Here is a 22490-nt window from a genome sequence, read left to right on the forward strand (position 1 = left end):
AGGGCCTTTTTTTCTCTAAGTGAGAAAAGGTATATTGTAATTGTGCAGCTGTATTTGTCCTGATGATCTGGATAATATCAGTGTGAGCAACAAGCCAACTTACATGATTTGTGTCAAGTTTCTGGCTCTTGATCCCTGAAAATGAAGCTCAGTCCACTTCTGACCCCTTAACCTCAAATTGTCTTTAAGAGGCTCGAGGAGGTGAAAGGACCCATTTTAAAATATAAATAAAAAATTAAGAAAAGTTAAAAAAAAAAAAAAAATGTTCTAATCTCTTTAATTATTCTGACTCCTCAGATTTTTGAGTCTCTGTTTTTTTGTAATTGTATTTTTGTCAAAACCCATTTTTCCACCCAATTCAAAACAAACTGCAGTGTTCTTTCTCATTGTAATAAAACTTACAAAATTACAGGTTGTCAAAAGAGAAAAACAGGGAGTAAAGCTTTGATTATCCCACGATTGTGTCCATAAAAAAACTGTCTTTGTATTAAAGCTTTTGTAAACCCCAGTAGTTTTCCTCTAAAACATTAGTAACATCAGTATTAGTGGGTGGTATTGGTATTGTCAGGTTACGCATGTGTAATCAGCTGACAGACGCCCTCAGATGGTCTCTCGGTGAGTTTGTTTCTCAGCAGGAGACTCATTGACGTTTTCGTCTTGCTTCATTTGCACTGATAATCACATGAGGTGAACCATGGTTCACTCACTAAATCCCTCACAGATGATAAAACTGATCCTCTCTGTCCTCTCTCTGGCCTCTTCCATAGGTGATGTGGGACTCTGGACTCTGCAGAGGAGTCGCCCTGCTCGATCTAAACCTCCACGAGCCACAAATCAGCCTGATAAAAAGGAGCGCTGGGATGGATCGGAATGCGGTGGGAGATAGAAGTGACATGTCAAAGGCCATGAGGCTCCCAAAAAATCGAGACTGACTAAAGAGCTAATCTGTGAGCTAACTCCCCCTGAAGGGAAACCAGAGCCGGAGCCCTGGAACAAGTTAACGCACATGAACCGCCGAAGCCAAAATATCCTAAGAGAACTCGCCGCTCTAGCTGGTGCGTGTAAAAAAAAATGTGCTTGCAGGGTGTGTGCGTATTGAAATGTGTTTCGATGTCCTTGTGTGTGTGTGTGTGTGTGTGTGTGTGTGTCAATGTGCGAGGCTCTTCTGTATGTGCGTGGGGCTCCTACACTGTGTCCATTCATCCTCTGCTGAGAGAGGGAGCTTCATTTTCACTGACCTTTTCAAACTGGCCTCCAGAAGAGCGTTATGACAACCGAGCCAGCCCCGTGTTCCGCAGCACAATAACACACATCAAAGATGGGAAACAAACAAACAAACAGAACTCTCACCACAGACTCGGCACTTGGAATCTCAAATATCGCAATGCAAAACAAAGCCAATGAGGTATTCAGAGTAAAGCCACTTTTCCACTGGTCACAAAACCCCCACCCACAACCACAAACACAATAACTAAATACAATCGGCACTCACTACCAGGTCAAATGACTCTGCAGCAGACACAGGTTTATATCAGCACTGATGGAAACATGACACTGGGGTGAACATGCTAATTTGTAGATGCTGAGAATGGACTTTATCTGGCTCGACATCATGACGCACATCGAACTTTTTTTTTCCTAGCAATGAACTTTGTGTTTTTTATATCTTGCAACTGCTATTGTCTTCGTATCGTGCACGATGCAACACTGGCAAGAAGCGATGTCTTTTGTGACTGTCAATCATGCATTTTTTAGCAGGTTTACCTACATTTAAAAACCTGTGTAGACCCAGTTTTGGTATAACAGAGGGAAAGGTGGGGCAATGCTACATGTAAGAAGTGACACTGCAGGCGTTAAGGCTAGGAGGAGAGATCTGCATTCAGGCTAATGAAACTTTGGAAAGAAATGGAAAGATGTAGAACTACCACTAACTGATTTTGACATGCAGATTATTTTTTGGAATAATTTACTCATTGTTTTATCTACGAGATGCCAGAACATAATGAAAAATGACTATCACACTCTCCAAGGGCTCCGGGTGATGTTTCCAAAATGTCTTAGAACCAGTCCAAAACCTATGCATTTAATTTATAGTGATAAAAAACACAGGGAGAAGCAAATCCTCACTTTTTGAGAGGCTGGAATGACTCAATGTTTAGGATTTTTCTTTTTTTTTTCTTGCTTGAAAACTGCCTCGAACAAATAGATGACGAAACATTTCAGCACCAGAGTGATTACAAGTCAGCGACATGGACAGAGAGAGAGATGTGAGAGATGGAGCAGGAGACAGAGACTGTACTTGTTATAGAGGAGAGAGTCGATGTCGGCCCATCTGTTGTCCACAAAAACTAAATCTGCAAGAGAGACAGAACAAAGGAAGAGATAGAGAGCAAGTAGGGGGAGAGAGAGAGAGAGGGGACTGTGCACAGGTGTGTGTCCCTGTGTCCATGCACATGTGTGTGTGTGAGTGTGATTGTGTATATGCGTGAGCATGTGTGGCTAAAACCCTGAGGGAATTCTCTGTACCTGCTAACATAGAGGCAACTGAACAAAGCTGACTGCAGCCAACATGGGACCCAAGTCAGTGCACACACACACACACACACACACACACACACACACACACACACACACACACACACACACACACACACGGCTACGTAGAGACAGACAGATATATAATAGATAGAGGGGTTTGATGCAGCTTATGTGTAAAGCGCCAGAGCTTCGAGCGCAGCCCCAAACCACAGTGGAGGCTCCTCCAGCTCTGAGGCCGTGGCTGCAACACAAGAAGCAGGAAAAGAGACACATTCTTCCTCCCTTCTCCTGTTATTCGCCAAAACCCCAATCAGAGAGCACAGCAGACCACAGAGAAAATGCTGCTGATTACATCCTAATACACACAAAGCCAGCAAGCTGACACGCACACACAGAAAGACACACACAGAAAGACACACACACACACACACACACACACACACTGATTACATCCTCTCTGGTGCTCTTCTGTCCTCATTCCCGGTATCGGTTACGCGGTAAAGCCACGCTGATCGAGGATCAGGAGTGTTTTGGTGCAGGGCGGTGAAAGAGTTCGGGAGCTTAACCTCTAGTCCGGGAGCGGGGAGAAAGACTGAGGCTCCGGACCCCCCCCCCGCCCCATACCCAGCACAAATAAACAGCTACAACACAAAAATGTCTGGCAGACTCGAAACAATTTCCTGAAGGATCCGTCACTGTGCAGGAGAGAGGAGGCAGAGGAGGAGTGAAAATAGGTGGAATGGCAAAGGCGGAAGGAGAGAGAGATTAAGTCAAGGGATGAAAAAAGGGGAGAGAGGGACGTGAGCAGAAGAAGAAGTTGCGGGTTTGCAACGGGGGGGGGGGGCAAAATTGTTCCATCGCCATCGACGAAATCATCAGCTCACGGTGGCGCAGCCTGAAGTCAAACACAACACATTTGAAGACGTGACGTGTCAGTCAGCATCCATCATGCTGCACAAACTCTGACAGCACACACATCCATACCCATGGAACTGCTGTCTGAAAGAATCGTGTGCTCTGCTAAGCTAGTTTTATCTAATGTGCATTAACAAATGCACAATGCATATAGCAGAAGAGGACTGACGTGTGTTTTTTTGTGAGCATCTATTTGTATTCTTGTGTGAGCTTATAAGTATATATATATATATATATATATATATATATATATATATATTTGAATTTGCTTATGTGGCTTTGTGCTTATTTATGCCTGTGTATTTGTGCGCACACACGCCTCTTGTGTGTTTGTCTGCTCCTGTTACTGTGTTTGTGAGCCTGCGGTCGTGCTGGAATGGAACATGGACATTTTGCCACTGAGCTGAATTCACAGAAACGGGCTTGGTCCCGGCCTGGTGTGCAGTATTTAGACTCTGTATTTATGCATCGGACAACCACAGCAATCTCTATCACCGCCTTGTGATTCATGTTTGTTTGCTTTGCTCGGCACCGATTCGATCCCATCAAGAAGCTCCTTTTTCCTCCCTCGCTCCCCCAAAACGTTTCCCGCAGAAATGTTCACGCCATCCCCGGTCAGGGTTTCATCAGCCACCCCTCATCGTAGCTGACCAAGCATGCAGTGGTTTCCATAGCGAGGATGCGACATTAAAACTAACAGCCTCTATAATTATACATCCATATTTCTCCGATGAGTTTGTGTAAACAGGCCCGGGCTCCAGCTCGGGGAGGCGGACTTCTTGGCAGACCCAGGCTGAGGGTGCCACTGAATGGTTGTCGGAAAACAAAGCCATTTCAGAGTGTGCCTTGGAAAAGAGAAACCACTGTTCTAGGGATGGTGGAGAGGGAGAGCGAGCTCTGTCTGACAGACAGAGAGCTGTGATTTGAGCTTAGCTGTTGGCCGGAGAAGAAAGACACTGAGAATATGTGTTGTTGGCAAAGCAGAGGGCAAACAACCTCAGACATCTCAGATGGAAAGGGAAATATGCGTTTCTTGAGTGTTTTAGATTATGGGCTGTCATTGTTTTATCCTGCACTTATGTTTTTTTTATACAGCGATGCACTATTGTCTGATAGAATCTGCCTCATGGACAATCATGCTCATCTTCTGGTGTCCTACATTTACTTTTCCTCGTCACTGTGAACTCTTACTCCAAACATGCATCTTTCCAGATCATCTTAAGATGTCTCCTCTTCTTCTGCCTGCAGCTATTTTCGGGCTGCAAAACCACAGAGACGTTTTCTGCATAGCAGATGGAATTAAAGAAAAAAGCAGGAAGCTACTTTCAACAATTGAAAATTGCTCACAGAGAACAGAGTCATTCAGCAAATGAGTCTGAATTAGCTGTGAGGAGCAAAAAACAAAAAAAGAAATCAACAGTGTTGTTGTTCCGCAGAGTTTGCTCTGTGGTCTCTCGTGGTCTGTGTGTTGAGAGGACGGGCTATCAGTTAACAAACATGACTGGAACACAGGCTTCCGACAGCACCTAAACAAACACACACACACACACACACACACACACACACACACACACACACACACACACACACACACAAACAAACAAACAAACAAACAACTTCCAAATGTGGGAGAGCAGAATAATGGAAGTAGAATAGGATGGTTGGAGGAGTGGGAGAAAGGGATGACAGACGAGGAGAGGGATCGAGGGAGGACTTGCATGCAGGATAAAATATTCTAATAAGATAAGTATGGAGCGCAGCCGAGGAGGGATGAGTGTCTGCGTTTGGAGATGCACGGCGTGGACTAATTGAGATGAATAAATGAATATATCAGCTTCATCTCAGCAGCGACGGGGGTTCAGCCGTAACCAATGGTTACCATTCACTTGTGCGGCCACGTGAACAGCCCTCCCTCTACAAGAAAATCCTCATGTCCTCCCCGCACCACCACCACCACCTTCCACCCCCACTCCAAACAAACTCCTCTGTAATAAACGAAAGGCAATAACCAGCGACAATAACGCTGTGCCTGCTAACCCTCTCCGAATGAAATATCCAGAGGAGCAAGCAGCAGAGGCAGCCTGGATAGATTTGCAAAGCAAGCACAAAGTCATATATTACTATGGCACTCTAATAAACACTGGGCCATATTCACTCACAGTGGGGGGGTGGTGGAGGGAGATAGGGGGGCCGGGGGGGTTAAATCTCCTTATCCCCGGCCGTGCTGCTGCTTCACCGGGGCTAACCCGACCTGTTAGCCGGGTTTACTTTGAAAATGAAATCCGTTAAGGCTCCACGATTAGCTGCTTAAAAGCCCAAATGGTAACATCAATGACAGCTACTCTGTGTTAGTCTTCAACAAACTTTAAAAGTCTTTAGTTTTAGTTCACAAAACCCCAAATATACTGGGATGAAAGTAATTGAAGTGGTTTATAGAACCATTTAAAGGTATGGACGACAACTTCTATAGTCATGGGAATGAAATGGTGAAACACCTTTTTTTTTTTATCATTTGAATTTTTATGTTTCTTTACCCCATAATATAAACTGATGCATTTTCAAGCAGAATGGATAGAAATCTGTGCAACAACACCTTAGTTCAGGTTCTGTAAGTGTTATTTTAATGCAATAAAACAATGTGTCTTTTGTTCTTTAAGCAACACAAGTGGAAGTCCATAATTGATGCACAAGGAAAATCCTGCAGTGTCTCTGGCTTGTAATTAAAATGTTTCGGTGTGATTTTACAGAGGGGGAGGTTACCAGATGTGAGCAGTTGTCATTTCTTGACAAAAAAATGTTTTTTAATTGCAAGTTTGAAATGTGCAAGTTATTGACAGCGCTGGAATCAGATAATCAAAATGCCTTTGTCTTTTTTTCGAATGTTCCAAATGAGTTGTTTTTGATGACGTCCTGTTATTTTAACTCTTAAAACACTTATTTTTCCTGATCAGGTTACTGTTATTGTGTTAAATCAGGCTACAAGCCTGCCCATGTTTGTATTTATTTGACAGTTTTTACTTATTTGTATGTTTTCACGTTTCAAGCTTGCTTGCATTTATACTGTCGGTACCTGCGTGGGAGCGCGTGTGCACATATGCTGTGAGTGTTTACATCCTCGCAAATGTAGGGCAGCGGAGGATCTTGTGATCTGCCACAGCCGGGTCAGGGATTTCAAACTTGACCTTCAATTCTCCCAAGGGCAAAAAAAGAGAAGAAGAAGCTGAAGTAGATAGCGCTGGATGCATATCAGCCAATGAAGGACGACTCCTTTGGACTGAGGGGTGTATAATGTGTAGGATGTTAGAGGAAGAACATAACAGAGATACAAAAGAGCCCTCGCTAAGGAGTGTGAGCGATATGCACCATACCTCCGAACCTTAATCCTGTCAGGTGTGAGAGGCACAGAAGGATCATCCCACAGTATCAAATGCGATTTGTCAGATACATTCCTAAGTATTATTTTTCATAGATTGGGTCAGCACACGTGTTTCAATGAGTAAGGAAATAAAAAGAGCTTTTCCATTTCCAATTTAACCTGGAATATTAAAGTGCTTATCAGTCACTCTGTGTTTCCAGGCTAAAAAAGAGAAGGAAGTTTCACAGGATTTACCTGCAAAGTCAAAGAAACTTCAGCAGGGAGAATGTAAACAACTTGGCCCGGTTGCTGCGAGCAGGGGGCATTATGCATTTCACCGAGGCAATCTTCCTGGAGGTGAGATAGCGTGTGCTCGGCTGCAGCATGTCGTATTCTGGTGGGGAAGTTGGTGTGTGTCAGAGTCCACGACGGTACACTGAGATGGAGAGTGACAGCTGTCAGGAAGGATCAGGCTTACACTGCCCGCTATAGGAAATCAAGGGGGAAGAGGAGTGCACGACGACAGGCTGCCTCTGTTTACTGCCTCATGGCCTTACCCTTATATAGAACAGAGACTCACCAGCTCAGCTCACCACCGAAAACCACCAAGCAGCCACGGAGCATTATTTCAATGTGGGGCAAATGACTCTGCTGCAGACAAAGACTGTCTGTATATAAACGTATGTGAGTGCCCCTTCTTTCCCACTCTGTTGCTCATTTTCTCCATAATATTTCCTTTGCCTTTAAAGGCTCCTGTCTAAAATCACTCCTCTCCTGCCTCTAACCCCCTAAACACAGCGCGGCCATTTTCCTCCCAAACAGCTCATTTTGTATCCTGTGTTTAGACAACGCTATGAAATACAACCAGTTTGTCTGGTCATACACAGAAGGGGGGTAACATGTATGTATATACAGTGTGTGTGTGTGTGTGTGTGTGTGTGTGTGTGTGTGTGTGTGTACATAGGGGGTTGGGGGTGATGACAGACAGCACAACCTGGTGCTGGCTCTGGGATTTAGATCAGTGCACTGCAGGGTTATCATTACTGACCCCCTGCTGTGTTTCTGTGACCCCCTTGCCCACGAGTTTTGACCTTTAATCCCCTCCCCTCCCCATGACTCCTGTCAAGAGTCGGGCCGGGATGGACGGGACCGAGTGGACTGGGATCCCCTGCGGTGACACCAAGGCACGGGACACACATAAACACACACACATACCATTTGTTGCTTACTTTACCCCACACCTTTTGCTGCTATTCTTCCCCTTGGACATAGCAGAAGTTAGATGGAGGGGGGTGGGGATGATTGACAAACGGAGCCGCGTAGTCCGAGCAGAGACCGGGGGTGGACGAGAAAAAGGCGGCTGGAAGATTCAGTGGAATGTCCACTCCCTATGCATCTTCTTCTCGTCTCACAACGGTGTCTGCCACGTTCGGCCGTTAATCAGGTCAGATAAGCCGGGTCTTTATAGGCTGAGGAGATTTACACCACTCTGCTGACTGACTGGACCTCATCGCCAACAGAGACGGTGGGATAACACACTCACATCTTCTAGGCGGGGATAAGCTGGTCTAAAGGGGCCTCAACACACACACACACACACACAATCACATGTATACACACACATGAGGACTCTATTGGACAGGAAAAGAAGTGTGTTTAGCATAGGTGCTCGCTGCCCCCCCCATGAAAAAAAACCACACATTCAGCATCCACACATGGCCATTATCTAAATGATAGATGAATTGTGTCATGGTGTGTGCGCACAGGCTGCAGTGGCATAAATAAAGCACGCTCTTCCTGTTGCAAAGGACAACAACATTAACATAATACCAAGACAAATACTGCAAGCGATTACTGCTGACGCGAGGAACGTTACAGTATATGAGCCTAATAATGATCCACAATCAGGCCGGATCCTGCACGACTAGCTTCCCCCTCATGACGGATTTATGAGCGGCTCTCTTATGAGTTCACAGTCACAGGAATGATATGTAGTCCGTGTTAAGTGTTTCTAGCACTTGCATAATACTCACATCAGCAAGGATATTGCGGAGACACAATAGGAGTGTTACAAAAAGCAAAATCAAAGTAAAGTTGATGTTTTATGCTTTTGGTGCTGGATCCCACTGTAGAAAAGAAGCATGCCCACGTACGTGTCAGCGGAGTCGGATAAAATATTTATGATGTAATCAGGAGACAATATGTGGAGCAGCCCCGTTAACAGCCGGCGAGGAGAAAGTTTGAGCAGACGCCAAAATCGCCCAAGGTGTTTTCTAAATACATGTGGGTGTAATAAAGCTCAAAGAAATATAAGTCCACATGATATCTTGCCCCCCTCCCCCCTCCTCCTCCAAATAAAACCAGTTGCTTGATAACATCACAGGCTTCATGCTGCCCTGCATTTCTGGCTTTGAGGGAGAGTTTGCAAATATCGATTGAACTGCAGATCAAAAGGAAAACATATATGAGATTTAATTTGGCGTGCACTTTTCCTTCACTGTAAGATGATGTATATATAAAGAAGCTACCTTTTCTAGGGGAAAACATACTGTAGCCTGTTTTTATCTAAAGATAGGAGAGATGTAACTTTATATACTCCGAAGCATAGAAGGAAGCAGTAAATTTATATTCAGGAGAAAGAAATTCCATGTGTTAAGGTTAATATATTAAGAGCTTTATGTCTCTTCTACTAAATTGAAAGGTTAATCGTGTCACAGTTTTACAATATTATTTATTACGCTTCATAAGAGTAAACTGGAAGTGTTTTTTCCAACCTGCCTGCAGCGACGCTATTGATTTCTCAAGGTGCCAGCAGTTCTTAAGGAACGGCTGGTTGCATTATAATTTAGACATTACATCTGAATCAACTCTGATCATTTCATTGATTCAGAGAGGAATCAATTACAGATGCAGCGGAGCCCCCCAGCTGACAGAACATCCTCAGGCCAGATCAGCCGCAACACATGGTACGATTTTGGAAAAACTTCTCATGCCGATCCAGGACTTTTGGTGTTTTCATGGGATTTGTTGACAATGATAAAAGCTGCAGATTGTCATTAGCTTTATTCTTTGGGATTGTGATGACCAAAAGTATTTCTTATACAGTGTTATGTTTGCATCTATTCACAGATGCATTTTAAAGGTCTTTCTATACCTAATTATTTAATGAAAGGTATATTTGTAAAAGATTTGTTAACTCTGTTGATTTGTGTGAGGAGCAAGTTTGAGGTATCTCAGGTCCATCGTCTCACATATACGTTAAAAAAGTGGTTGTTGTCTTGACAGTTTGGTTGTGTCTTTATTGTGATATACAGTAAATAAATACGTATGAATTTTCTTGAAGGAAGCAGGAACGTCCACAGACTCATCACAGTATCTTTGCTGTGAGTTTCATTTAAAATAATTTTAAAGTGTTTTCAAAGAAACTAATGAACAATCTAGCTCCACAGTTCTGCTGGCACACAAGCAGTTACAAGACTCATCCCTCGAAGGCCAAACCATAAATCTGACAGGTGAATTTGTATAAACTTTGTCTTGTGGTTGTGGAGCTCCTAAGGCTTCAGCAGAACAATCTCAGGTGTCTGCAATGATATTTAACAAAGTGAACCGATTCATTAATTTTCTCCTGCACTTACTGCTAAAAGTTTAGAAATACTAAAGATAACCAGATCAAATTAAACAATGTAACAAAGATAAGAAGCCTGGTTTGGACCATGGTTTGACTTTTTGAAAATGCCCTGATTTACTGAGACACAAACAACACACACATACACCATGAAGTCTGCTTGTGTCGCAAGCTGATGAGAAATGAATTAATTGGATGTGGATTTGGATGTGGAGGACGTATTCCGATGCTGGTAAAACTATAATTAGACACTTACAGTAGTTTACAGTAAATGCTTATGTCATGCTGATTTAATCTCTAAATGTTTCAAAACTTCTATTCACATGTAACTTCTTGTTTCGGGTGTGAGGAGTGAACATCAGGAATCAAATGTGGGAAGCTGACTTTGAAGTCTGGAATGCTTCTCCATCCCCCAGAGGCCTTACTTCTTATTTTTCCAGTGAGTCAGTTTTGACACACATTATTTATCACCAGTTGAAGATCTGTGGTTAAATACGTCTGTGAAATTCTGAAGGGTTTAAATTTTAATTTTATTGACTATAACCCACAGACATCCTCAAGTCGTCAGCCTGGCAAAAGACTGCCAAGATCCAGACAAGAAAGCAGGAGGTTAGCACCCAGCTCCACAGTGCTCTAACCACAAGAGGTGGCGCTAAAGGTTGGTCTGGGAGTAGTGCAGGGCTTGTGGGAGCTTCCCCCTCAGCATACTTTACCAGCAGCTCAGTAAACTGTGAATAATGTTAACCCAGGAGAAATATATTAACCCCTCTGTCCACGCCTGCCTCGTATGGTGTGCTGCATTCTTACCTCAATCGATCTAACCCTAATCTTTTACTCTGAAAGAAATTGTAAAATTCCTGAATAAATATCCTGGAGAGGATATTTTTCTCCCAAACATGCTTCAAAGTCATCTACACTGCGTCAGCCATAATCACCAAAAGTTGACTGTCGTCTGCATCTCCTACGTGTATGGCACCTCATCATGAGATATTAGTATTCTATTCATTTGATTTTGCATCCGTCACTCGCTTTGTATTTTCCTAACGTTTTTTTTCTGCTGTAATCTCACTTGAGCTCACTTTGATATTTTTTCCAGACTTTTTACTGTGGGACTGGCGGGAAAAATTCCGGAAAATGTCAGACTTTGCGTCATTTGCGTTCTTACACACAGCCCCTCTTGATAATTTCTGGGGAATATCTGCAGTTCAACGATGTCTCAAAGCAGCTATCACCTGTGCAGTCTGGGTTGCCAATTTCTTTTCACTGATACACAGAGAACAAAGAGAAAATTCTGTGTTTAACATCTAACCCAACTCTGCCATAAGCTAAGGCACGTCTTGTGTACGAGCCACTTGTTGCTATGGAAATACAATTTTACTTGAAAACTCCCAGGTGTGAGTGTGTGTAACTGACTGTGAAGCAGAGATTAATATTCAGATTGCTCAGTCAGGTTCCTCTGGGGAAATGAAAGTTAAAAAGCCTAAACATCAGCCATTATGCTGCTTAACTTACAGGTGATGTAGTAGTTCACGTTCCTCTTGAACTCCAGGCCCATGTAGTTGGGGCTGAACTCCTGGAATTTGATGGTGAACTTGATGTCCTTCTCAGGCTTGTTGCAGTTGACCAGGACATTAGGATCGAGGACTGTACTGCAGCTCTCTGCCTGCTCCCTCTTCACCAGGTACAGCTTGTAGAACTCATACTCTTTGCCTTCGTCCCCCTTGGGACAGATGATGTCCAGCTTGTCCCCGATGTCTGGGTAGATCACCAGGCCCTTTCCAGCCACAAACCTGGGGGACGAGACAAAAGCGACAGATTGTTACTTGCACGTTATAAAGACGTCTGGAAAAAGCAGCCACATAATTCAATAATAGTTTATAAAGTCTTAATACTTTGAGCTACAGGAGTTATGGGTTTAGGTTTGTCTGGCTTGGGCTTTTAGCAGAGCGTAGTTAATTTGGCCCCACAAAATCTCTACATGCAACAGCTTGACATTGTTCGGTGTTACTCAACAGAGCGGCACACAAATCCCCTAAAAGTTCCCTTTCATACTTGGAGCCAAATCAAAGCATACCAAAAGTTTGCGAGGACGGAAACAAGATGGCCAAACACAAAATGGCCGCCACAGGAGGGGCTACAGATAGGATTACGTCCAAAGTATGCCGCGGATTCTTTTTTCATATTTTTCGGAGGTCCATATAAGACCCCGCAGCTTGGACGCAATATCTGGGCTGCCTCTACTTCAGAGGTGCGCAGGGGTCAGTGGGGAGGTTAAGGCTTCCTGGTTCATCTTCCCTCTGCCATGATCATCCACTGGAGGATTAAGATAATCCATCTAGCCTTACTGTACCTCTCCACCTCGCTCTCTGCTGCCAACTCAATCAGATCAGCTCTTGTTCTCTTTTATTCACAAAAGGTGGGGGGGGGGGGGGGGGGCAGGAGGGAACCCAGTATGCGTGTGTAAGTGTGTGTGAAGAGAGGGGGCGGCGGTGAACTGAGAGCTTGCAGTGTGTTTGGGCAGTGGTGTGTATGTTTATGCATTTATGTGTGTGTGTGTGTGTGTGTGTGTGTGTGTGTGTGTGTGTGTGTGTGTGTGTGTGTGTGTGTGTGTGTGTGTGTTTGCTACCCGGTCAGCAAAATGGGCTGAGGTTGCGGTCTGATGGGGGGTGGGGGGCTGAGGGGTGGGGGGCAGACGGGCTGAATCATTGTTCTGGACTTGTTGAGGCTTAAAATGTCAACATGGTTCAGCTCTGCTGTCCCAGTTAGCCAAGCATTAACCCAGACAGCCGGACTGACCACGGGTGTGCTTATGTACGTGTGTGTATTTGTGTGTGTGTGTGTGTGTGTGTGTGTTGTGGTTGCAGACAGCGAGCACAGCAGCAGGGCTATCTGCTAGATCTGCCCATGCCAGCGGATTTAAGCAGGATTTAGCAGCGCGCAATGCATTTGTTGTTCTTTCTGATCCCTCACGTTTTAACAAGACATCAGGGGCAGGGTGTCTCTCTCTGTTCCTCTCTCTCTGTCTCCCCCGTCTCTTCCTCTTTCTCTCTGAGAGCAATCTCACCTTTTCTACGGCCACTCATTTCATCATCACACACATCATTTCACCGCTAAATAACTCACTCCTCAGACTGCGGCCGGGGAAGGGAAGACCGTGATGCCCCCCGAGAGAGACTGATAGGAGTGTGTGAGGATGTGTATGAGTGTGTGTGTGAGGGGGGTGCTTATGATCGCCATCCCTCCTGCTCTGATGTTAAACACTGGCAAACAGCCGGCCATTGTAGAAATAAAAGGATCATTTAAAAAGTCCCATTTCCTGAAGAAATACCCCCCATGAAAATGAACATGATTGGATTAAGGCCTTTTCAACATTCATGGACATTCTCCTCGGACAGGGGGCATTACCAAATAAATGAGTTCATTCACTAAAGAGATAAATGCAAAATGAAATTTGCAAAACAGTCACAATACTTACAATACTGTCCGCCGCCCTCCCACCGCCACCCTCTGAATATGATGTCATGAAAGCATGTGCTCTCGTATGAAGCTTTGAAAGCGGGTGAGACGTTATTTCCCCCGCTATTGTCTAATGTTCACGGGGATGAGCCGGGGGCTGGGGGGGGTAGGCTTCGCTAATTCAAGGGCCGATAAGAGCAAGAATGTGGGGTATCCTTTGTCCTACCTCTCCTGACATTTTTGATGCTTTTCAGCAACAACACTCACCGTGTGCTCACATGTGTATATGTGTGTGTGTACAAGCTCAGCGTACCTATGTTTTTATCTGTGTGTGTGTGTGTGTGTGTGTGTGTGCGTGCATGTGCGTGTTTGTGTCTATGAAGACATGGACACAATCAGCCTCTAATTGGATCTACAAGATGCATCAGTGAGGCATAAACACGTTTCCATGGCAACATTCGGCTTTGTTGCTGACCACCCCCCTCCTCCCTCTTCCCACCTTCTCACTATTCCTCCCTATACCCCCCCCAATCTCAGCCCCCTCTATTTCTAGCCCAAAATCTCATTCCGTCTTGCTTTATCCTTCCCTCTCATTCACCTCCTCAACATTTCCCTCATTCTGTTTTTTCCTCCTACCCCCCCCCCCCCCCCCACACACACACACACACACACACACACACACACACACACACACACTCTACACACACAAAAACACCTTGAGAAAAACAAGTGTGGAACCAGAGGAAGAAATAAAAAGAAAGAAGAGACGTGCATCAAAATTAAACCTTGATATGTTTCAAGCAACAAGTAGGTCTTTTCTATTTTCTACTCCTTTGTCAGGAAACCGTGTGCAACTTTTTCCCCCCTGAAATAATCCATTTCAAAATAGAACAATGCGCCTCACAAACCGACTTCCCAGTTTTACATCCCATTTATTTGATTATCAAAGCGAGCCGCCACAATTTAGATGAATAATTAAGATTCCCAAAATCGTAATATCTTAATATCCCTGAAGGATTTAATCACAATCCGGCCCCCTGTCATTGATTCAATTTTCCGAGCAGGCCTCCTATTTGGCGGTTAGATAGCTATCCTAAGTGAATTCTCTGCTTCTGTTTCCCAGCCTTTGTTAACTGTCTGCTATAATGAGGCTCTGGCTGCTGTGGAGGTCTGGAAGCGCCATCGCAGATGGGAAAGAAGCAACATAAAAGAAATAGGGCAGCAATTAGTGTTTAGCCCAGTTTAAAAGCCCTACACTTGGCAAGCAGCGGCCCAGCTCCAGTCCAGGATGCGAAACTAAACTGGTGGGCTGGGACTTTGTCTCCCGTTTGTCTCTCTGTTGGCTTAATCAGCACCACTCCGGTGCTACACACAGCCACGCAATGGAGAGGAGGAGACGAGCGACTGAAGATTATTGTACTTTTGAGGAGGTCGAAAAGGGAAAAGGGGGGAAAAGGGAGGTTGAATTGCATCTTTCATTCATGTTGTCTGGAGACTTTTAAAACCTGTTGATGAAAGAAGTTTGAGAGCACAGAGGAAGAGCCGAGCAGATACAAACGATGTTTCTGGGAAATGACCCCGGACACGAGGGACCCTTTATCCCCCTCATGTCAAACGAGGTGGATCTGCCCGAACCAAACTAAATAAAGAGAATCATTTTCAAAACAACCAAATGAGGTTGTTTTTTGTTTCATCTGGACGGCTCCACATCGTGCTCAATCCTGTAAAGAGCTTACACAAACAGACCTAACGCTGCAGCACAGCAGAGAGAGAACAGAAAACAACGGAGTGGAGGAAAAGCGAGGCGAGAGGAGACCCCCCCTCCCTTTTTTTTTACATTCCACTGGTGAATATGAGCACATGATCTCACATATGCTACACTCGCCCCCCCACCACCTCACATACACACACACGGATGTGAGAGCACACAAAAGCACTGTGGGGTGCATCATGGACCTTCCCAGCCCAACTTCCCAGCCGCCCCTATTCAAGCGCCGTGCCCTCACAGACTTTCATATAAAACGCTGCCTACACTAAGGCCCACTCAAAGCCCCTTACAGAGCCTCAAACCGGCCCCTCCCCCCAGCGCTCTCCACCCCCGTCCAGTCAACTCAGGCCTCTGCCCCGAGCACTGCACTGGCAGGCAGCCTCGACCGCTGAATAGATGGACCCGAGGCACAGGAACTGCTAGAGAAAGAGGCAAGAGGCGGCTCATATCAACAGAATGGTGTCAAATTGATTTGTTCTTCCTGAGTGGCAGCATGAACATTCCATACATATCAATTAAAATCAATTATCCTCAACTGCGTATCCGTAATCCATCTTGACCAGGGAACAACCCGGATGTAGGTTCTGATGCCTAGCTCTCCCTCTGGCCCGTTAAAGCACATGACTGCGCCTTGCAAAAACCAACACACATTCACACACAATCATCACCACAATAGACTCTCTACCCCCCTCGCTATCAGCACGATAATTATCACAACAGGAAAAGTGTTCCCTCACCAATTATCATTCCTCTCTTACATTATCCACAAAATCAGCGTGGCTGCTTCCCTCCTGTTATTACAGATGCCACTTTCCATACGGCCGCCATATTCATAGCCATCTCAATCAATATCCTATGGGCTTACACTTCAGACAGATTGAGGAACATTACAGTAATTCACCCACATGACGGGAGTTACACTTAAGTCTGTAAAGAACACAAAGCTGCATAATGCAAAGTATTGCCGCTGAGCTCTTGTGTAATTTATATATGTATAGCTGTGGGGATTTAAAGCTTCACTGGCCCGAGAAGGTCTATGTTGTGTGTAATCACAGGCTACAAACACATCCTGCTCTCATTCAAGTCAATCAATATTAAATAATTGTCTGCAAGCAGTGACTGTTTCGGCCCCAAACAGCTTTCAGATCCATCAAGATAGAGTCTCACGCTTGCTCGGGCCTCACAATGGAAACATTCAAACGGCGGCTTCTGAAATGCCTCTGCTCTTCATATGTGGTTAAGAACCACTGAATGCAGTTGACACTGTGTGATCATTTCATACTCGGGGGGAAAGAGAAAACATGTATCATCAAACTGTCAGTGTGTTTGTAATGCTCGGGAGAAGTTGGCCACATCTCTAACGCTGTCGATCAATACGAAGCATCAGCAGTATATGACCAGCAGATCTGGAACCAGTGTCCCTCTAGTATTTGAAGCGTTGCAGCAGGTGACCCGGTCACACGTGTGCGCTCGTCATCAGCGGCCCGGCCCAAGTGCTTGTATACAGAGGTGGCTTCTTCTTTCAGGCAGGGGCAGATGTTCTTAGGGAAGTCCTGACTATAAACTCACATGCATAAACACCCGCCCCCGAGTGTACACACACCGATTTCCTCACATGTCAAACACAGTAAACAAGTTCCCTCAATGCCCGTGCAGGCCACACACACACACACACACACACACACACGTAAAGAGGCACACGCAGAAACACAGGGATCCTGAAATTAAGCAAAACAAGGACCATCTGGCTCCAGAACTGTTTAGCAAAGCAGAAAGGATTTGACCCTTATTATAGAAAAGCAAGACAAACTCGCCAACGGGTTAGTGGTATTGGATAAACTATAAACTCACTCCAAGTTTCATTTAAACTCCAGTAGACCAGACTTGGCAACAGCGACCTGCTGAAAAGCAGAAAAGCTTGGTATTTTCCCCTTCGGGCTGTCCCCATTAGAGCGACATAAATGAAGATGTCAGAGGCAAAAAAGACAGACAGAATATCCTGAATTCCACCCTGCAGAGAACTGCTTTTGTACGTGTGAACACAGACACCTCTCTCTCTCACACACAGACAAACACACACTAGCATCAGTTAGCTCAGTCAACAGGCTGGCATGCACAGCAAATGAGATTCAGTGTGACTCATAGCAAGGGGCAAGTTTCAACACACACACACACACACACAAGTGCGGCTGACACACACCTCTCATGTTCACCAAACAGGCTCAGTATGCTTGCCCTCGATCACTGTCACATGAGGGGTTAGCATCGCACCATCGGCGGCCATAATGAGCTAACAAGATGACACCCAGATGGCCCTGCCACAAGGAGGACAGAAGTGGACGTTGTTGCTCGACGAACAAGCTGAGGAGGACTGTCGAGCGAGAGGAGTGTCAGAAGTCATTAGGGAGGAGAAAGAGCATAATCTGTTTCTTCTTATGGCCTCTGTGGTTTCCGTCAATGCAGAGCCCATCCCTCTCTAAGAGCAGGGGAGTTAAGCGAGCGCGGGTGTATGCGGTCGTGATTGAACGTCATCCACGGTATCACTGACAGCGAGAGAAGGCCCAGACTGTTGCTCTCTGCGTCTCCACTTATTCATCCTGGAGCCCAGGGACTGAGCTCTTCCAGCTGGCGGGTAAAAGAGGAGAGGAAGAGGAGAGGAGAGGAGAGGAGAGGAGAGGAGAGGAGAGGAGAGGGGAGGAGAGGCGAGGAGAGGAGAGGAGATCTGGATAAGATGGGAGAGCTTGGGTCCGTTTCAGCTCGAGTTTAGCCTCATTCTGGTGTTGATCTGTGACCCAAACACACACAAGCCTCCTTCCTCCTTGCCTAATTCCTACCCTGGCCATGACACAACACACACACACACACACACACACACATGCACAAACACTCACACACAGCCAGCTGCCTCCCATCACCGAGGAGCAGCCACAGATGGGCTCTGCATGCTCCGTAAAGATCTCTCCACAGGCCCAGTCTACATTCGCTGCCAAACCCGCCTGGCCCGAGCCCACTGTATGTGTGAGCGAGTTTGTGTGACTGTGTGTGCAGATATACGTGTGCCCATACATGCCTGAGTGGGTGTGTGTTAGTGGGCCAGACACCCAGAGTTGGTGTGTGTGTGTGTGTGTGTGTGTGAGTGTGTGTGCGGTGGTCGGGAAGCTGGACAGTCCTTGAGAGAGGAATCCTCCCGGGACTTGGAGCTGCAGAGCCGAGTGTCAAGATCTGGACCAGGATGCAAGGTTGTAATCAGTGCCGAGCAGAGCAGGAGGCGAGCTAACGCAGGAGAAACCTCCCAGATGAACAATAGCGTGTCTCACACTCAGCCGATTGTGTTTCACTCCCACTTGGGGGAGCGAAGACGAAACTAGAGAGAAAAAGAATCATAACCATTATCAAACCCACGCAGCTTGCCCGTGTTGCTAACCAGCGGCCATTTTCTGCTGTGTATCTCCAACCCCATTGATAAGGCCTCAGAAAGCATTCTGAGACAAAACACGGCCTTTTAATGTCGCTACTCAATAAGCACATTACACTGTGCGAATAAACACTCGCAAGCATGCGCGCCGACTACACACACTTACACAACTCCATATTGTAGAGAACTCTGTTGGGCTTAGATAGAGCCAGTCATGGTTAAATTCAATTTTTAACAATTGCCCTCCTATCTCAGCGTGGTTCAAATTTAGTCAGGGATCCCAGTTTTACGCTGAATAATGAAGCAAACGGAAAAGCTCATTGAGGATGAGGGACAGGCTACGGCCTGTGGCTTAACTTTGCCTAATTTTTCTAAGTGGTGCTCAGACCTTCTATTTGCCCTCGCAGGACAGTATTTGGGCACTGACACATCTGGGGATCAAATCAGGGAAGACGTCTCCCAAACAAACCTGACACCCATTACTAATGAGGCCGGTTTTGATGGAACGATTTGACATGGTGGGGAAATATGTTTATTTGCGTTCTTTCCCAAGTTCTCAAAAACTGATATCGCTCTCATATCTGTGAGGCTCAAAAAAATTAGAGCTGGTGCCAGGAGCTTGTTAGCTGAACATAAACACTAGAAACAAGGGTAAACAGGTTCCACCAGTGGGTAACAGAATACGCCTGCGAGCGCTGCCTGCAACAGCACAACGTGTAATTTGGAGCAGGTTGAACAAATGAGATACATCTTATTAATTAGAAGATTTAGAGATGCTAGAGCTAGCTGCTTCACCTGTTTCCAGTTTTAGAGCGAAGCTAACTGTGGCTTTAGTGTGCAGACATGAAGAGACTTATAGCAATATTCTCATCCAACCCTTGGCAAGAAAGCTGATACCGACATTTCCTTGAAGGGATATTTATTCTTTGCCTGCCCCCTGCCTTCCAAGCGAGCAGAAAAAGGTTTGGTTTTCTTCTCTTCTCAGAATATAGAAATAACCTGCCGAATTTTATGGCCACACTTTTTACGATCAAAGGGGGCCTGAATCGATATTTTATGAGTCTGTGCGTTGTTAACAGGTGTTAATGTGACACAGCTACAGAAAGTCTGGAGCACTGGAGGGAAACCAAAAGGCTTCCTGGGAGAACAAAGGGAAGACAACGGCGCACAGAAAAGCAAATCAATCAATCTCTGTCAGAATACGTCTGGCTTTGACAGCGCAGCTCTGAATCCAGAAGTAAAAAAGATAGCACGCAGCAAAGTTCAAAATACTTCTATTGTTCATCTGTCAGTGTGAGAGACATTTGCAAGGGAGAGGGAGGGAAAATACAAACACAATATTTATCTTGCGTCGCCTTCCCTCCTGACTCACTCTTTTTTAATGTATTCCTGTTATTGTGAGGAGCGCTATATATGGGAGATGGATGGGTGGACGAGTCCGGTAGGTGATATGTGTCTGCTACAGGCCCAGTGCAGTCGCTCACACATTTCCCCCCCGTCTCCAGTCCAAAGCAACGGCAATAATTCAGTCCCCAACAAACAGCGCAGGGTTTTTTTTTGTGGCATTTCAATTGTCAGTGGTTGGAGGTTTTTCTTCTGCATTGTTCTTGAAACTGCTTCCCTGGGAAACTGGGAAAGTCAAACAGCTGACGAGATGTCACCTCATGAACTCTCTCCTCGGTTTCACACACTCACAAACAGCCACGTTTGCGATCTGACGCACACTCTCCCTCTCAACCATTCTTTTTTTTTTTTTGTCTCTCCGCACACAATCTCTCATCAATTGCTCGTCAAGCTCAACAGCACACACAGCGCTGTCCAAACAAGTGAGCTGCTGCTGCTGCTCCAGTCCCACCAGCATCGACTGTAGCCTTTCAAGACCGGTGACTCTTGATCATATCATGTCAGACATGTGAGTCTTTATGGCTGCTGCAGGCCCTTTCTCTCTTTCGCTCACAAGTCACGGTGAAAGCTCCCAGTAAATCTGAGGGATTTCCGTCAAGTGCGAACACATTCCTCTTAAATTAGTTATTCATTTGGCCTACAGTGTCCGGGGCTTGAGAGAACGTGTGTGGTGCAATAAAACGTAGCTTTAAACAGTCATTTCCCCATAGCTCAGTGTGCATGCCCGTACCTGGGCCTCACATATGCCTGTTGTGACTGGTCATGCAGTGCTATATGGGGAGCATGTATGACCTGAGGAATTATCCTGTGCTCGAGCAGGGACATATGCATGAGTGCACAAACACACTCACACACACACACATTCTGGCATGTGCATGTACATTATATATACACACACACATTCTTCACAAGCCAACAGTAGCGAAACAAGAGAAGATAGGCCTCTCTGTGTGCGACTGACAGAGTGAATTACACGGTGAGCTAAAACACTAGTTTCCTGTCTCGCACAACAGCACTGGATGGCTTTCAGATGGATTTCGCTGAATCCTGAACAAACACAGAGTCAATATCAGGGTAATGGCCAATCGCTGAGGAAGAACAATTCACAAGTAATTTGCGGAGAAAATGTGTTTGGGGCACTTTGCACCGCAGTCTGTCGCCCAGCCACAACACAGACATGCTGCCAATAGGCTTCTTATTTTTGCAAGGCTCTAGGATAGCATTACATGCAGATATCTGAATATTCCTCTTAAATATGTGCCGGGCCTCGATATTCCTCATCGCACACAGGGCTTCGAAGAGAAAAAAAATGGAATTCGACTGATGAAAAGCTGATAATTCTGCCTCTAACGATTCAGGGAGCCATGAAATCAATGACAAATTTGTGTTATGAGCAAACGTACAAGACATTTTAATCCTTCAGCACTTTGCCTCTGATATTTATGTCTGTCGCCAGCACTTTCATTATCATAAAGCGTCTTTAATATTTCTCAGCTGTGTGAGAGGAGCGCCACACTACAAATGATTGAGTGCACTAGATTTAGTGGCTCTCTCTTCGTCTGTCCTTCTCCAGCTGTGTCCACGTACTTCAGGAGCGACACACACGACAAAGTCGACCAGGAGAGAGGGGGCAACAGAGAGAAGAGGAAGAAGAGAGTGAGGAAGGGGGAGGAAGCACTGAGGACATGGTGCCAACCAGAGAGGCCCGCCGTGCCTCGGTCCCATCTCTCCAGCTGAGGGCTTTGATTCGCCTGATTGTCTCCAATATTGAGACACACAATAAACACAACACTTGGCGTCCATTTGCAATTCTAATCAGGCCCTCTCAACTGGCCTGGACAACCCAGCTACAGCCCTCTGGGATATCACTCATCTGACTGCAAAATAATGACACAATCATCGCCATGGCTACGGTCCTACTGCAGCGCCCATGAGCGGCAGCACATAGAGGATATTTATACACAGGAGTCCTGGGAGGACTAAATGAATTAGGCAGGAGATTAGTTAGATACCA

At 45.5% G+C, this 22490-nt stretch overlaps 1 protein-coding gene across 1 annotated transcript in view; it reads right to left on the reverse strand.

The window, feature by feature from the left end:
* The window catches only part of efnb1 (ephrin-B1), a 57169-nt gene that overhangs the window by 20965 nt on the left and 13714 nt on the right, over nucleotides 1–22490 (reverse strand). Inside the window, exon 2 of the mRNA XM_069531418.1 lies at nucleotides 11946–12223. Within this exon, the coding sequence (XP_069387519.1) occupies nucleotides 11946–12223 (278 nt within the window). The remainder of the gene's footprint in view (nucleotides 1–11945; nucleotides 12224–22490) is intronic.

Source organism: Paralichthys olivaceus, chromosome 9 (genome assembly GCF_024713975.1).
Source record: "Paralichthys olivaceus isolate ysfri-2021 chromosome 9, ASM2471397v2, whole genome shotgun sequence".
Taxonomy (NCBI): Eukaryota; Metazoa; Chordata; class Actinopteri; order Pleuronectiformes; family Paralichthyidae; genus Paralichthys; species Paralichthys olivaceus.